Here is an 18569-nt window from a genome sequence, read left to right as displayed (position 1 = left end):
AGTAATAAAATCCAGATAAATGAGGAGCATCACCTTAGAGTACACATTTGTTCGGGATGCCTTTTTCACGCTGACATCTTTCATCTGTGTGGCACTTTCTCAATGGCTGATAAATGAGGAGCTACACCACATTTCTCTGCAACCTGAGACTTAGTGACTTTCCAAGCAAACTAATCTCTGACTTTAACTGCAGGCAGCTACCACCTGAAAGGTGTTCTGACTGTAAGCAAAGTTGGTCAGCTTGCTTCCTCAACACAGCAAAATGTGGAATCTTCCTATTTGAAAACTTAGGTAAGTGAATCTAATGCCACTTGGGTAGCATCAATCTGTTTGTTGGCAGTGTTTAGTCAGTTGTGATTCAGAAAAGAAAAATTTGATAATATTTTTACGGAATGAAATTAGTCCGGGAAAGTGAGTTGTGACTCATTTTAAAACTATGACAGATGAGAAATAGAATGATCTAGTTCGACATTAAGGGAAAAAGAGAGTTTGGCCATTTCTTTCTGGTAGCACCTGCTGCAGGGCAGAGAGGGAGAAGAAGGCAAATGAATTCAATTGCAGTTGCCCTCCTAGTGTATCCAAACCCATTTACTTTGGGATGGATATGCTCTGTCTTCCTTTACCTCAAGTAATCTCATCGACACAAGTTAGTTTTGCCAATTCCGATTTGCTTCCTAAGTGATGACCTTTCAAATTCATATTCTTAGAAGTTGGTTAACAATAGGGAATTTAAGGGCAAAATACCAAGTTCATAAAAGTTAAAATACAAGGTGTGTAAATTTCATTCACTCCTTTAAGATTATAAAGTGAAAAGCTTTATAGCTAAATATACACATTTACAGTCCTTGGACCTGTGTGATTTAACAATCTATAAATGAGTTTAAAAATGCTTACATCATATTTAAATCACCAAAGGGGCATCTGGATGGCACAGTCAGTTAAGCGTCTGACTCTTGGTCTGGGCTCAGGTCATGATCTCACACTTTGTGAGTTTGAGCCCCACATCTACACTGATGGTGCAGAGCCTGCTTGGGATTCTCTCTCCTTTTTCTTTTTCTTTTTAGCATAAAGCAAACACACTACTGCAAAATAATGTTCTTTGGAAATGTTTTTTTTTTTTAATTTTTTCTAACATTTATTCGTTTTTGAGAGACAGAGAGAAACAGAGTGCAAGTGGGAGTGGGGCAGAGAGAGAGGGAGACACAGAGGCCAAAGCAGGCTCCAGGCTCTGAGCTGTCAGCACAGAGCCTGACGTGGGCTCATGAACCATGAACCATGAGATGATGACTGAGCTAAAGTTGGATGCTTAACCGACTGAGCCACTCAGGAGCCCTTGGAAATGTTCTTTTTAAATTGGTTGCATATGTGTGGCCGGACTACTTTTTATCAAGCTAAATAAACATGATTCTGGCAGTTATTCAGATGACACAGACAAACATCTGAATTCTTTTGATCATGATAAATTTATAATTGCTTTCCTGGAGCAAGAGCTTACATTTATTATAACACCATATAAAATAAATAAATATAGATCTATATATTTGGATTGGCAAATACAAAGCTTCTCTTGAAGCTTCTATTTTCTTAATAAGTGTTTCTAAACGGTTCTTAAATTTTTTTAAGTTTTAATCTTAATAATTCCCAAGGTATGAAATCATATCTTAATTCTTTATCTCCACGCGGGTTATGTGCATGACTTCATACTCTTTGATAATCAACCATGGTTTACATGTTTGCATAGATCCCATATAGATTATGCTTTTGCATATTTTGGTCATAAAATAATCAGAACTAAAACTAAGCTTTGTTTTTAAAACTAAAATTTCCAATTAAAGTTAAAAAGGCATGGTATTTCTGCCTCCTAATTTGGATCTGGGTCAGGGGGAAGAAAAGAATCCCCGTGTCGTAGGGTTGGTCGGCTTGGACCAACAAGTAGGTTTACATGTAGGAATGCATTGATTTTATCTTTGGGGATACATGCAATAATACAAAAAATTAAGAAATTCTAACGTAAAGGGGAAGCTGAAGGGAACTTAAGTTACTTAAGAGACGGTGCCGTTGAGGTAACATATAAGAAACAACCAAGGCACAGGCCACAAAAATCCATTTCAGTGAACTTTTTAAGAGAGCAGAAAGAATCCTGACCTGGGATCGTGGGCTATGCGACCTTGGGAAACCACATAATTGCTCTGTGTATCTGTCCTCTGGGTTAAAAAATACAGAGTTCCACTCCCCCAGCTCTAAAATGTGTAACATTTCCCCTACATATAAAACAGAATCAGGAAGAGCAACTTATCAAAAATTGTAACATTTTCACACTATACAACCCATGATAATGACAAAAAGTAGGCCCTGGGTCCAGACCTTCATTGTGTACAGACTTTAAAAACCTGAAATGTTAGGATGAAGAGCTCACTTTTCCATGAATTTTCTGAAAGGGAAATGTGCCTTCTGAATGCAAACTTGCATTTACTTTGTGGAAATACAATAAAATAATTGCAAGCATTAGGAAGAAAAAAAGTTAGCAGAAGCTAAAAACTGTATAAAGTCTTTAGTTCTTTCTGAAAAAGAAACACGTTGCTATATTTAAATCGATGAGAACGATGGCTACATTTTTAATAAAAGCAAAGCACAGTTGAGGATCCTGAATTCTGGTTGGTAACAGACATGGAGATCTTCAGGCAAATGTTCTTTTTAGTTTCTTAGCTATAAAATGGACCAATATTTACAATGAAAGGAGAAGACAGAATTTAAATTTGCCGGGAAGCAAACTCCAACTTCATGCTCATGAATATTGTTTTTTCTTTTCTTTTTCACATCAGAAGCTTTAAGGCGCCCCCAAATCACTGTCGGTGTTTGCAACGTTAGTGGGAAGCCTGTGACTCTCCTACGTGTGTCTCCTTTCTTTCCCATATTTAGGCTCACACACTTATCAGGGAAGGGGGCTGGGTTAACGCTCACCTGGAGCACTGCTGGGTCTCCGGCAAAGACAAGGAAAGGAATGGGAGAGAAAACACACTACTGGGCTGCCAGGAGGAGCCTGTTGTAAGGAAGGCTACATGGCAGACAGGTGGAGAAGGGAGTGTCCTGAGCAGCCAAGCTCGCCAGTCACTTACTACTAATCATTACATGCTTATCTACTTACTAGACTTACTATGAGCTCTTTGATGGCAGGGAGAGTTGTTATTCTTTTTTCCCATCTCTGTGTGTGGCACCCAGTAGACACTCGATGTATGTTTGTAAAAGGGATGAACAAAAGACCCCATCTCCTTTGGGGCTCCTTTCGCCCATCAGTTTCATGTGTTAGGAGAATTGTTTCGGTTAGCAAGTTCCTTATTTAAAAATTCAATGACTTAGGGGCGCCTGGCTGGCTCTGTCAGAAGGGTATGTGATCCTTAATCTCGGGGTCATGGGTTTGAGCCCCACGTTGGGTATAGAGATTACTTAAATAAATAACAACTTTAAAAATTTGAATGAAATAAAAATTCAGTGATGCCCCCCTGAGTTTTCCTCCTTAAACCCATTTATACCTTGGGGCGAGTCACTTTAATCTAATAATATCCAAGACTGCTTGGATGTCACCATTCCCTGGGTGGGACCTCAGATTGACAGGGAAGGCTGTGGAGGGAAGTCTTCCTTGCGGTGGGGGGGTGGGGGCTGTGGACTGTTAAGAGTAGCATTAGGGGGTAGACAGACCAAGGAAAGTTCGCGGTGGCGTGGCGGGGAGTCCAGGAGGGGCTTAATGAGGAACAGAGTGTTTATAGACTCTGCTCTCTGAGCCAATCTACAGGGATCTGACAGCACAGGCCGCCGGAAGTTTTCATTAAGGTGTCGCCTTTGTGAACACGCAGCAGTCTGGTGAAGCTGGTGTTCGGAGGCTGAGCCTGGAGGCTGCACATCCCAGCTTTTCCCAAGGTACTAACCCGATCTATATGGTCCAGGTTAGCTGTGCCGTGTGTGTGAAAACCCACGTTTCTCCTTAGTGAGAGGGGCAAAAGAGAGAAGAAATCAAAGAAGAGAAAGGCTACCGAGTCCTATGACCCTTCCTTTCCCTTTGTCCTCTTTATTGGGCTAGTCCAGTGGAGATTTCATGGAATGTCTCAGTTCCCAGGACATTTAGAATACATTCCCCTGCTCTTCCCCACCACCTTCCCAAACCAAACATCTTAATCGACTAATACCATCTTTCCAAGTTTGGAACATAGGCTTCATACTCATTACCTACCCGCCTTCTTCTGAATATTTATGCCCAAAGGCCAGGATGTCAGATGCCCGTCCACTCCCATCACAGACAACAACTGGCACGGGAGGGGTGTCTCGAAGGTACTCCAAGACAATGGAGATCACATTGGGTCCTCCTTCCACAATGAGTGCCACCACCGGAACGCCTTGACCGATTCCTGCATTAAAAAAGGAAAAGAAAAGGAAAAAAAGAGAAAAGAACACAAAGCCAGCAAACCAAAGAAACAAAAAGAGAAACAAAAAGCACAAACTAAAATTACTGAGCACGGGGGAGATAACACATGAAGGGATAAAATACGGAGCAAAATTTTTACAGACTCCTGTAGCAGAAGGTTCCCACCAGGTGGTCTGTTTGACTTTGCCCTCTCCCCAGAGCTCCTGGGATGCTGGGGTCAGTGAAGGCACCGATTGCCATACTTTTATAGGAGGGGGTGCATAGGGCGAGGAGGGAGAGAAAGGAATCGGTTAGTAGATGGAACACTGAGCCAGCAACCAGAAGATTGGAAGTGAAACGTGACCTTAAGCAAGTCTCATATGTACCCAGTTGTTCAGTTTCCTACGTGAAAAATGGGAATTTAAAACAGGCCAGATCCCTGAAGTCATCAGAGGCACCAAGAAAATGCCTGAATGGTTCTCTTTATTGAAGACTCAACAAATCAAAATCAGCTGGAGGCACATTTTCACTTGTTGAGTTAACTACTAGCTACCTTAGGGGTCTATCTATGTCTGACCATAAATGATAAGCTTGATTATTGATTCTTAATAGAGTAACAGTCACAATAAAGTACGCAGGAGACATATCATCTGCCATCTGCTAGTGCTTTGTCCTTAGCCACCGAGCAAGGTGCCAGGCTCATGATGGGTCGTCTGGAAACATTTGTTGAATTCAGTTGAATTCAGGGTGTGTGTGTGGCGGTGTCACAGACTTTTTCTAAACTATTTAAGCTATTATCAGTGAGCTATAAGATGTAAAAAGTGCCCTAACATCAGCACTCACATATGGTTCAACTTGACATTTTAAAGAGAAGTATTAAAAATGAATGTCCATGAGAGACATGATGAAAAAGATTTGAAGTTCATTTTCAAGAGTTCTCTCAAGTGCCATCATTGCTCATTGAATAACTTCTTTTGCTCATTTTGGTATCACACTATATTTTCTCACTTTACCTTCCCAGAATAGTTAAGGAATTGAGCAGTACCATAAAAATGAGATGGTTTCGTACAGAACAGTTATCTTAAAAAAGAAATAATCAATATTCTGTGCCACTTCTGTAAATATGAACTAAAAAAAGCCTTCAATCATCTCCATTTCCCCCCTTCTCCTGCCTGCTATGTTTTTTTTTCTTTTATCAAGAAACTGCTGCCCTGTGAGAAATCATAGTTTGAGGTTTGTTTCCTTGCTCCATTAATAAGAGACTGTATTTGACTTGTGTGACCTATTATACTTCTAAAGTGTATCAGTGTCCTGGGGCCTTCTCTTTTCTAAGTCAGTGTTTTTCATGGTTTGATTTTCATCTTAAAGGAAATGTCCAAAATGTCAGTTACACAAAAATGGGTGCCATTTTTATATCAACATTTAAAACCTGTAAGAAAATGACAATTGTTGTCCCCAAATTTCTTTTTGTGCTACAGAGGGTATGAGGAGGGAGGGATAACCCATGGTCCCATCTGATTCTTCTGTGGATGGAGAACTTTTGAGAATTACTCCTTCAAATCCAAGGAGAGGGAAGCAAAAGATTATGCTTTTGACCAAAAGGCCCTTAAAGATTGAGACAAAAGGGCACTTTAAAACTTTAAAACTATTTACATGTCTGTAGAGGAGACATTTTCCTCACTGCTGATGAGGAGGATTAAGTAACTTCCTACTGAAAGGCACTTTGAAGATTAAGGGCTAACTTGAAATGTTAATACAGCACACTTCTTTTGGAGGAGAACTTGCTGACATAAGAAATATCCACCCCTATATGGGTTTGTATGTTTTTTAAAGTTTATTTATTTTCAGAGTGTGGAGGGGAGGGGCAGAGAGGGAGGGAGAAAGAGAATCCCAAGGAGGCTCAGTGCTGTCAGTGTAAAGCCCAATGTGGGGCTCAGACTCACAAATGGTGAGATGATGAGCTGAGCCAGAATCAAGAGTCAGATGCTTAACTGGCTGAGCCACCCAGGCGCCCTGGGTTTTTATTTCAACGCCTTAAAAAAGGGTCTCTTTTCCAATGTTTAAAATTATTTTATGAGGTATTTGCCCAAGTACTATGCTATTTAATTTTTCCCTTTGCCTTGGTTTAGCACATGCTACCACATTGCTTCATGTTAAGGAACAATTATATCCCATACCTGCGTTTTTTTTATACCTAATGATATGTTTAGACTCATTCTAGGATCTTCCAAGAGAAGCCTTTGCCAAGTTCTGATCTTCAGCACTGGTTCTGTCAGTGGGATCTTTACTTCAACTCACAGACCAGCTGTGATCCACTTAAAGTTCTCATGGAGAAAGAAGTCCTAGAATGGACCTTCTAGAATGTTTCAGTTATCTAGAATCTACCAGACAATAGGCAAGATGGCTGGAAACCTCTCTTCCCTTTGAGAGGATATGTAGGAGCAAAGGATCAATTTACATAGGATACATTGAGAGCAACAAACAGTCAAATGATTTCATAACAATGTATTTCTCAATGTACCAAAGTGCTGTAACCCCTAGAAATACAGAAACATTTTAGATGATTAAATTTCCTAATTTCAGAATGAAGCTGTTACCAATTCAAATATGAAAACAAATATATAAATTTATATTACTATTATTATTATATTATAATCCAGTGCTAAAAATTGGATAAAGTATCAAAGTATCATCTCCCTTTGCATAAATACTGAATATATCTGGCCTCTACATTCTCACCCATTTCCTACAGTGATAATACATGGAAATTTATTCTATAGACAATAAAAGCCCTTATAGCCTAATACAAAAGCACTTCTGAATATCTTAGTTATGAAAGGTAGAGAATCAGGCTATACCTAAAAATACCATGCTTTGTGTAAATTTAGCCTGCCAGTATATGGTAACATTGTCTTTCTGTCAGGAAACACACACACACACACACACACACACACACACACACACACACACACACACATTGCCTTTTTTTCCGAGAAAAGAAAATGATATCAAATAATCAGTAATGAACTAACAAAGTGGTTCTTAGCCTATTTTTTTGGAGATAAGGATCTTTGAATACTTTTGTGAATCTGATTAAATCTACTGACCCTTTCTCCAGAAAAATAAGTGCACATATGGATAGTCACAAAAATATTTCTATGCAATTTCAAGGGTTTATGGATCTTTGAAAGAGATTCATGAAAACTTGTGAATGGACCCTTACCAAACTCCAACCTAAATTAAGCACATTGATATAGCTATAAAGAACATCAGTTTGAAGCTCACTGGGGCCTGTGAGGCAAGTTCTAGAATGGGTTTGCCAACAAAATTCTATGCCCAAGGGAACTATATCATGCTATTGTTGCCCAGTTATATTGACTGGCTAAACTTCAGAATAAACACTATCTGTAGGATGTTACCGTTCCCTCCATTCTTTCTCTCTTGTTTCTCCTTATTTCTTCTGTTCACACTTTAGTTTCTAAGTTACATTTTGGACACAGGATATTAAAAATACTCTAGAGAAAGTCATAAATGTAAAAATTAGAATCTGTAGTATATGACTCCATTAGTAAGGAAAAGGCTTTTTAAAATACCATGAATACCATTTTCTATTAATGACATAAAGAAAACATTTTTCTTTATGGAATCCACTGCATGTTCAGCTGAATTCACATGGCACATTTCTATTTTCTTTATGCCCATAACAAAATTAGTATAAATTCCTTTGAAGATAATCACAAATTTATACCTTGCTCAGCAAACCTACTAGCCATTCACATACACAGACACACAAAATAGTTGTTTAGATCTATAGTTTTAAAAAATATAACCTCTATTATTCAGGAAGCGTTTTCATTTTATCTAGAGCCCTCAGAGACTTCTGTGTGTGTGAATACTTTTCCTGTGCTTTTGGGGAAAAATAGGTTAATTCTTTAGTCGATTGCAATAATTTTACATGTTTCACCATAACCAAAGACTTTCAGCAGTTCTCAGAGATTTCCATTAGAATTTAATTTTAGACCAATGTGGAGATGCTTAAGCAGGAAGAGGCTTTGCCACAGTCTTTAGCTTTTGCAGTGTTGGAACTAGAGGCCTAGCCTTCAAAAATGTGGGCTTGGGCAATGGATTTAACAGCTACATTCTACAATGTTCCAGCCTGACCTACGGCTTTCAAATTACAGACCCCACCCCAATTAATTGTTCTTTGCAGAAGATATTCTCTTGGACTTGTGTCACATTTTGTTCTGACTGCTATGTACCTTAGCTTGGGTTCCCAATAAGGCAGAAAGTGTCAAATTGGCTTAACCAAAGACTGGGTTGGGCGTTGGGAGGAAGGAAGGTGGCAGGAATAGGAGAATGTCTTCAAACTCCAAAAGCATCCTCTTTTCTTTCTCCTTCTCTTCTCTCCCTCTCTGCTGACATGAGATAATAATCTGTGATCAGTTCAGGCACTTGTAAAAACATTCAGTCTGTTGTACGTGAAATGCCTGGATAATGTGAGAATTCTGATCAAAGTAAATTAACACTTTGGTTTCATGTCACATCACCGTATATGATCTAAAACCCCTATGGTCCTAAGGAATAATTTGCTATTGGACAATGGTTCATATTTATATGGAGATGGAGTATAGAAGGCTGATCTTAGGTAGGTTGTAATGACCTAGGCCACAGATCGTGTGATCTGTGAAAGGAGGGCTCAAACTTTATGTGAGAAATGACTTCCCAAAGGTCTTAATGCATTCAAGACTGAGAATGTTAATGGTGGGTGGGCATTTCTCTCAACCGCTAAAGTTGTGTAGCAATAACATGAACATAACTAATTCACTGGCCTTGTCAGCTGTGGGAGTATGTGATTCTTGATGATTTAGAAGTTTGTGTGGAGAATTCACATGCTTTGAAACTATGCGTATAGTAAGACTTTACCAGTGTATTTTATGTTTCACAATTTTTAATTTCCATAATTAAAATTTGCTTAAAATTATAAAACATTGAATGTGCCCCCTTCATCCAACTTCCCACTTGAACAGCCTGGTCTTTGGTTCAATGGCTGACTCTACCAACAGAACATTGGCCATTATCTCCTGTATTTGGACTACATAATGAGGTCATAAAAACTCAGCAACTTCCTAAGGTCTTGCACTTTTCCAAACAGAACCTTGCACAGACTTCGGGGACATTAGCAATTACTATAGTGATGGGAAGAGAAGCAGTAAGCTATTTGCTTCATTTTAATGGACACTAATTTGCTACCTACTTGAGAAATAATGGCTGAAGTTTGCATAATACTGCATAATACCAGAACTTTCAACAGATACTTTCAGATTGAGATTCTTCATGTTCTTGTCGATTTAGTGAATCTTTGCTATGGTCTGAGAAATTAGAGATAGATCTGTGAAAAGTATGTAAATCTGGTAATCACTAGTGTTCAAGTGACAACACTTAAAACTATTCTTGTTTGTTAAGTTTAATTAGGAAGATTCATAACACATGAATATTCAGGTACAATGATAGGATATTATTATCCAGAAAGAGAATATTTTTATATGCTGTATTTTATAAAAGGAAAAATGATTGGAAATCTTTAAGCTACCAAGGAACAGAATGAGACCAAGAAAATATCTAGGGGCTGACAAGAAAAGAATACGTTTCATTTTAAGTAGAATATCTTTGCAGTTCTTCTATGGAGGCAGATGTTTTGGATATTGCCTTCATGTTTTAGAGGTAGAATATGCTATCTATTCCAGACAACAGAACTATAACTGGAGTGAGTCTGGCCTTACTTGGAAATGGGTAATGAACCCAATTATCTTTTAGTGAATCCTGGAGAGGTAACCAATTGGTGAATGCCAAACCCATCGCAAATCAATCCTGTGTGTCATTATTATTACTATACCTTTTCATCACTATAATTCTGCACCTAATGCTTAGGAAAGCATCTGGGAATATCAAGTACCACACAAACTATTAGGCAGTAGAAATAAAGCCACATGCAACAAGACGCTTCACTTCTGGATACTTATGGTTGTCAAGTGGGAAATTCCTTGAAAGATGGCTGGGGACTTTCCTTAAGGCTGAGACTTCCCAGTGTACAAATTTCCAATTCACTTTAGAACTAGGCAGGGGGAACATAATGTGAATTTCTTAAACATCCTCTCCTGTTATCAGTGATCCTTATGGCAACTCCCTTACTGATATTTAGCTTAATATATAGCTCCATGTATAGTCCTTCCATAATTACAGCTAATAAACACACCAGTATACCAGAATAAACACACATGTATATTTTATCTTTTCATCTAAAATCTCAGCAAATTTGTCTGGAGACAGGCAGTCGTTAAAACCCTAAAGATACAGAGATTGAATTAACGGCAATGCCTTTCCTGGTGATAAAAGATTAAAAACCTATGGTGTAGCATTTCTTCTCCCGGGGACAGTGAATGCAAAAGCTATTGATGAATACTGCAAACCCCTTTTTGTCCAGCTTGTTTTCAATACTGTTGAACTCATCTATTTTGCGTATTATCAATGCGTATTTTCACAGGAACCGTGTACTAGCTCCTACCACCTGGCTTTCATTTTAGAGATTGCCTTGCTTCGATTTTCTGTCTGGTAACCAGAGGACCAAGGACAGACAGAGAGAGTGGATGAGCGGATGAAATGTGGATCCTGTAAGTCATGCAAAGGCGTCACTGTGGCACGCGTACTGGAAACACTGGTCATGCCCTCCCTGTCCACACTCCCCTACCGAGGAGTTGACCCGTCCACAGGTCTGCTTTGTTTGGCTTCTTTTAAAGCTGGGTGGTCTAGAGGTGGGTTCCAGACCTGCAACGGGTCACATTTGCCTTTCTGGAATTGGAGTGGAAACCCAAGGCCTGAAGTGAGTTTCCGGAAAGTGGGTTGGTGGAGAGTGAAGCTTCTATATTAGCTGAGGCTCTGATAGGACAATGGGTGGGTGATTAAACAAGGGAAGAACATGAGAAAGGAAGAAAGGGAGCAGAGGATACCACAGAGAAGGGATCATGTGGCCTGAGTGAGAGGGAAGGAAGGGTGTGTGTAAGAGAGAAAGAGAGAGAGATCATTTATTTAAATATATATTTAAATGTATATTAAATATATTATTTATTTGTAATTTATATATAAATTATCTAAGTCATATAAACTCTAATTTATAATTATATTCATATAGATATATTTTATATAAACTTATATAATATTACATGTTATAAAATAATATATGAATATTATAATTATTTATAAAACATACAGAACAGAGTCTGGCATTTAAGAAATACATGGTTAAACAAACACAAATATAAAGATTCTTATTTAGGGGCACCTGGGGGGCTCAGTCGGTTGAGTGTCCGACTTCTGCTCAGGTCATGATCTTACAGCTCATGGGTTCGAGCCCCGTATGGGGCTCTGTGCTGACAGTTTGGAGCCTAGAGCCTGATTCAGATTCTGCGTCTCTGTCTCTGTCTCTCTCTCTCTCAAAAATAAATAAACATTAAAAAAATTTAAAAGATTCTTATTTATATTTATTAAGCTTATAAAAGATTTCCCATTTAAATGTGTATAAATATTCATGAGGATAACAGAAAAATGCACTTCATATACTTAAACCAAAAGGAGGAGTCGACAAATAATTTGAAACATGTTTTTCCAAAGTTTGAATGTCCTCTCATGCAGACCAATAATAATATGCTGAGGAAGACAAATTTTTTTTTATCTTGTATCCAAAAAGCTAAAACTATTTGTTTTGGGGTAGGTGATTCTTTCTGGCGGGGGGCGGGGGCGGTTAGGTGACTTTTTGTATCACTCCCCAAATGCCTTCTACCATGGCCTCTTCTGGGTGCTTCAATCAGCTTGTTAAGCCATTTGAGTTTTGTGGTTTGGACAAAGATGTAAATGCCAAATAACAAAATCCATAAACCGACTCCAAGTATATTATATGCTAATAAACTGACTTGGCTTTTGACTTAGTCAATGGGAAACAGTTATTCCCTTACAGCACGCCAGTTCTAATTGAAATATCCTGCTATTAATGTTCATATATTACCGGGACATCCAAGTAACATTCTATGTGAATCATTTCAATAGAAAAGGAATAGCCGATCCCATGGGCTGTGGTGCAAGTATTACTTTCATAAAAGGAAAGAGCCAGCGTTTTCTTTGAGGCCATTGTTTGCAGGCTGAATGTTTTAATGTAATTGATCTAAGTCTACAAGAAAACTCGCCCAAACAAAGCCAAAGTCTTCTTAGTTTCTACTCTGTTCAAACCCACATCAAAAGGCATCCTTTGCCTTCTCAGATGTAAGGTAATCAGAGTGGTTCTAACTCCTTTGACTTTATAATACTATGCCCATCCTCCCCTTATAACAATTGTGTCTTCCTCCCCCAAATGTGAAAAGTTCTTTTCTCTCTTTAAGGAATGTTCTTTTTGACTTACTATCTGTGAGGAACTTATACTCACCCTGCAGTTTCCAGGTTCAAAGACAAGCCTTCCTGAGCCCCTTCCCCCCTTTACCCACCAGGCAGAATTAATAATTCTCACTTGTGTTGCCTCATAGCATTTTTTTTAAAGCCCATGCCAATGAAGAGATTTTTAAAATTTGTCTATCAATTACTTTGGCATAAAAGGCATTAAAACTTTCTCATAGTGCCTTTCCTATCTCTTGAAGTTTTCTCTCATTAATTATATGTTTGGACACGTCTTTTCTCTATTAGGTGGGTTTATCTTTGTATTCCCTGCATGGCATGTACATAGTCATTGCTACTACACATAGTAGTTGCTCACTAAAACTTGGGGTATAAAAGGCAGGATACTGAATTACTATCAAGTATACCCTGCTTTTTTCTTTATTTTCTTAATTTTGTTTTTGAGAGAGAGAGAGACAGAGAGAGAGAGAGAGACAGAGAGAGAGGCAGGCAGAAGGAGAGGTAGAAAGAGAGAATATTAAGCAGGCTCCATGCCCAGCAAGGAGCCCGAAGCAGGGCTCCATGTCACAACTGTGACATCATGACCTTAGCCAAAATCAAGAATCAGCCACTAATCCGACTGAGCCACCTATGTGCCCCAATCCTGATTTCTTATAGGTTAAATGACAATATAATTATTTCCACAGAAATTTTTAGATATTTTCTGACGTGAGCCACTTCCCCTCAATCAACTGGCCTGAGATCCAGAGCACTGAGATGTGATTTAAATTTTCATGAAATCGGGAATTTTCCCAGATGCCTAGGGTTTTATGTTCATTCATTGGCTCATTCCCAAAGTGCTTCCTGCCTTATTTCCCTGCCTCCACAGCAATTACCACTGGCTAGTTATCATCATAAATACAGTCTTCTCTGTAGCCGTCTTTAGTGGGTTCTCCTTGCTTACAGACCAAAGTCCACACTTTTCACGTGACAGGCGAGGCTCCCCGTGTTCTGGCCCAACCTTCATCTGTAGCCTCATCTCCCTCCAGATCTTCTGTTCACCTTAATTCTGGTCTCATCAGACTATCTTCATGATCTGCCAGCTAGGATTCTGTTTTAACTTCCTCCTAGCCATCCAAATTTTCAGAGGGGAGTATCTCTCCCCACTCCCAGTTTCATGAGGAAGAGTGAGGTCTCCTGGCTTCTCTGGGGGCTCTGCCCCTAAAGGTATGTTGGTGAGGCATGAGGGGTGGGGTGAAGGCTCACTATGGGATTCTGCCAGATCTGGGGGAGCCATTAAACCCACTTGGCCAATGGTCTTAAAGCCATACCTGCTAACTTGTCCAACAAAAACTGGTATTTTGAGTTTCATCAAGTACTTTTTTTTATTTCTGAGATTGTTCAGAATTTCGATGAGAAAGGCAGGTACTCTTTATTGTGGCCTCTCAGAGACCCCAATGCAATGTTCAGAGTCTACTTTAAATGTTACTAATTGCGGAGGTATTTCTTAACTCCCTTAGGTAGTATTAATCATTCATTCCTTTGTAGCCTGTGGCTGATTTTTTTCTTTTTTTCTTTTTTAACGTTTTTTAATTTTATTTTTTGAGACAGGGAGAGACAGAGCATGAACAGGGGAGGGTCAGAGAGAGGGAGACACAGAATCGGAAACAGGCTCCAGGCTCTGAGCTGTCAGCACAGAGCCCGACGCGGGGCTCGAACTCACGGACCGCGAGATCATGACCTGAGCCAAAGTCGGCCGCTTAACCGACTGAGCCACCCAGGCGCCCCTGATTTTTTTTCTTTTATCTATGTTTTGGCAGGTATTTTATTCTGCCTTGCTTTAATGAAAGTTTCATCCACTAAATTTAAACTTCTTGAACAGACCCCTGCCCCCCCCCCCCCTTTAGGCAACATCCTGGTGTCAAAAGTGCCTCACATGTAGAAGATGGTTTCGATAATTGTGAAATAAAACAAAATTAAAATGTACAGTGCCTCAGGTACAGTGCCTTGGGACTAGCACAGTTGAAGGGACAGGAATAAATTGGTGGTTATACAGGGACCGAGTACCATATCTCAATACTATCGATGTGTATTTCTGACAGTTGACACGACAGCCATTTAAGTGGCCCCATCGTGTCCTTTCACACGCCTTAACTACCCGGCCTCAGCAGTGGTCAGAGACCTAGAGAAGGAGCTGCTGAGTCACCTGGGCCGGTGCTCACATTTCACTTGTCCATTTGGATTAGGTCTGGAAGAGTCCAGATTCTTAGTGACTCAAATAGCCAATTTCGGTTCAGCTGTCTTGTCCTTTTAAATTGAAGTCTCATTGTTTCTCAGAATTGGACCCAGCTGGAGTGACAACGTGTCCTGGCCACTGGGAGGGGAAAGACGTAAACAAAGGTTTACATTCTTCCCTTTGCTGGAACGATATCCATGAAAGCTAGTACTTCCTCCACATGAAATGAATAGGGAACTACGTGACTGAAATGGAAACATAATTCTGTTCTCTCTGAGGTGATTGGTATGATTCAGCAGCAGCTACGGTGCTGTTGGCTAGAAGTGACCTTCATTCACCACCAAGGTTATTAAACTAACTGACTGCCATTATCCTATATGAGACAAAGGAAGGGTACTGATTGTTTGACGTCTAGTAATAGTATTTAGTCCAATTTCTGACCAGCAGTTGGGAGAAGTGATAAATTTTTATTTGACTGTCTGGGCATCTTTTCTAAAAGACAATGTGTCAAGTCCAGTCTGTTCAAATCTTTATCATGACTAAATACTCAGTGGGAAATATGGATGATGACATGAGGAACCTTCTTTCCTCTGGTTTCAAGTTCCGTGTGGATGGAGCTCCATTAGTGGAACATATCTAGCCCCTTGTCCTTCCCTTACTCCTCTCCACATGTAAAACTGAGCAACTTGATTGGGGGTGACTAATGTCTATGTTTCTTGGTTAGATAGAACAAATCTACTACTAGTCTCCCACTGAAGAGAGCTGAGCTTCTTTCTTCCTTGTCCTCCATGGACCAATGCCAGTCAATGCTATTAGTAAAGGTGTCTTTTGTAGACACAGATTTCTTTTCTGGTTGGCTGTCTGGAGGCTGAAAAAGGCAAACCCATTTGGCCCTCACACTAAGTCATTATTTCCAATAACTTCACCATTAATAAAAATTATGTTTTGATCTCCATCTGCCTGACTCTGGTGTCCAACTCTCAGTCAGTTTCAGTCTTGTTCCATCAAGGGTGAAATATAATGTATTAGACTTTCTCAAGCTCTAACACCATGAATTATAATAATGTTATTTCTCTTGCTTGTATTCACTTAGCATCAGAACATCTAACAAACTTGAGCCTCTAGTTCATATTTGTGATGTGAGATCATTTTTCAAGTGCAAAGATGGCGTTCTCTAGCAGACATTTTTTAAATGTTTTTTAAAAAACTTTTTAATGTTTATTTATATTTGAGAGAGAGAGAGAGAGCATGAGCAGGGGAGGGGCAGGGAGAGAGGGGTCACAGAATCTGAAGCAGGCTCCAGGCTCTGAGCTGTCAGCACAGAGTCCAACGCGGGACTCAAACTCATGAACCATGAGATTATGACCTGAGCAGAGGTCAGACGCTTCATGGATTGAGCCACCCAGGCACCCCTTCTTTATGTTTTTATAGCTCCTCACAAGGAAATGACAATTCCAATATGTTTAAAAACCTAGTTACAAATGGTGCCAAAATAAGGCTGCTTATGAATTTCTGGGTTGCAGTGAATGATCTCTCATAGTGAAGTCCACTCCGCCAACTGGCTGAAGGCATTTTTTTTTTTTCTCTTTGGGGAACAAGCAGTTGCTGAGCACCTGCCAGGTGTTGGACAGCAGCCAGGCGGGTTGCACATGCTTACGCAACATGCTCAACAATCCTATGATAGAAAGATTTTAAATCTCAGTTTACACTTAAATAAACTGAGGCACAGAGAGTAAACTGAGTATTGAAACTGGGTCTACACTATTTGCACTCTTACTGGGTCGTCTCTCACTAGGGTGACCATTTGTTTTATCATACAAATACCAGGACACTTGTGCAAATGAAAGGGTTGTCAGTCATTAATAGTTATGCTGGGATGACTAGTATAAACAAGATCTAGTCCTGGACAAACCAGTACAATGGTCGCTCTATCTCTCTCATGCCTCAGAGTTCCAAATTCATTTCTGAAAAATTTTAAAAATGGATGGCAACGTCAGATATTTAGAAAGGGGCCTGAGTTTGTTCACTGTTCCCTTTTTGCATCTCTTCCTGGCTTAATAAGGCCAAGACTCACTGCTACCCCTCTCTGATTCCCTGGGAGCAGGTTTCCAGCTCCATCTAAACCACAGCTATTCATTATCAGAGATATTCCTTCCCTTAGGTACTCAAAAGGATGAAGCTCCAGGGAGGGATTAGATCATTAGCAAAGGAAAACAGCAACTATAACACAGCAGCACCTGCATAAATCCTGTAGGGGGAGAATATTGATTTAAAGTTTTTCTCATTCTAGCATATCCTTGATGGTGCTGAAAATAAATCCCTTCTACTTTTCTCTCTTATAAGTAAATGCCTTCGTTACATTCTATCAGTTAAACATACTGGAGGCCACAATGAGGAATCAGCAGACAGTCATGGCCCAAGGGCATCCAATGGTACTTTGGGTCCTTAATCACTCAGTCATTATCCTACTCTGTCATGTTCATGTGAAAACAGACACTTGGCTTATTCCTACTCTGCCACCAAGAACCATTTGACTGCAATAATAAGTGCTAATACCATCATTCTAGAAGATGGGCTCTCCTAACGTTATATATAAGAAAGTGGCAATCTCAGGACTGTTCTCAAAACCCTAATTCTAATGTGCAAAGACCTAGTTTGTGCATTGAAAACTATCATTGGAAGGGGTGTGCAGAAATGCCCATGTCAAGGTCTCAGCTCTTCTGATCAGAGTCTGCTGTAGCACATGGCTCTTGAGTTTAGCATGTATCAGAATTTCCTGGGGAGCAGTCTGAGAACACCCTGTTGCACACCTTCCCGGAGCTTCTGACAAGTAGGTCTAAAATGGGACTTGAGAACGTGCATTTCTTTTTTTTTTTTTTTTTTTTTTTTTTTTTTAACGTTTTTTTATTTATTTTTGGGACAGAGAGAGACAAAGCATGAACCGGGGAGGGGCAGAGAGAAAGGGAGACACAGAATCGGAAACAGGCTCCAGGCTCCGAGCCATCAGCCCAGAGCCTGACGCGGGGCTCGAACTCACGGACCGCGAGATCGTGACCTGGCTGAAGTCGGACGCTTAACCGACTGCGCCACCCAGGCGCCCCGAGAACGTGCATTTCTAACAAGTTCCCAGGTGATGCTATTGCCAGTGGCCCAATGGACCAGAACCGCTGCCCCAGCATTAAGCTATAAGTAGAGGAGACTTCAACTATGAAAAGAAGTGGAATCTTAAGATGTGTCCCTTGCAGTAAATTAAGATGAGAGCCCATGGAGTAGGACTGAAACATCCATGTTTTGTTCCCTGGAACAAATCTAAATCTAAATCAGGAGTCTGCAAACTTTTTCTGCAAAAGGCCAGATAGTAAGTATTTTCAGGTTTGCAGGACAGACAACCTCTGCTGTAAGTCCTCAACTCTGTCACTGTTGGTTGAAGGCAGCCATAGATGGTACATGAAAGAATGAGCATGGACATGGCCGTGTTCCAATAAAGCTTTATTTACAAAGACAGATGGCAAGCTGGATTTG

General features: G+C 39.9%; 1 protein-coding gene across 12 annotated transcripts in view; it reads right to left on the bottom strand.

Annotated features, from left to right (window-relative positions):
• TRPM3 (transient receptor potential cation channel subfamily M member 3) overlaps positions 1-18569 on the bottom strand; it is a 796659-nt gene that overhangs the window by 177395 nt on the left and 600695 nt on the right. For 11 of the 12 annotated variants that reach the window (XM_058695709.1, XM_058695711.1, XM_058695713.1 and 8 more), the window contains one exon: positions 4226-4400. In XM_058695709.1, the coding sequence (XP_058551692.1) occupies positions 4226-4400 (175 nt within the window). Of the gene's footprint in view, positions 1-4221; positions 4401-18569 lie in introns of those variants that run through there. The other variant, XM_058695720.1, reaches the window with a different exon arrangement.

Source organism: Neofelis nebulosa, chromosome 12 (genome assembly GCF_028018385.1).
Source record: "Neofelis nebulosa isolate mNeoNeb1 chromosome 12, mNeoNeb1.pri, whole genome shotgun sequence".
In the NCBI taxonomy this organism is placed as follows: domain Eukaryota; kingdom Metazoa; phylum Chordata; class Mammalia; order Carnivora; family Felidae; genus Neofelis; species Neofelis nebulosa.
The sequence above is the reverse complement of the archived record's forward strand: the minus strand, read 5'-3'. Positions and strand labels throughout refer to the sequence as shown.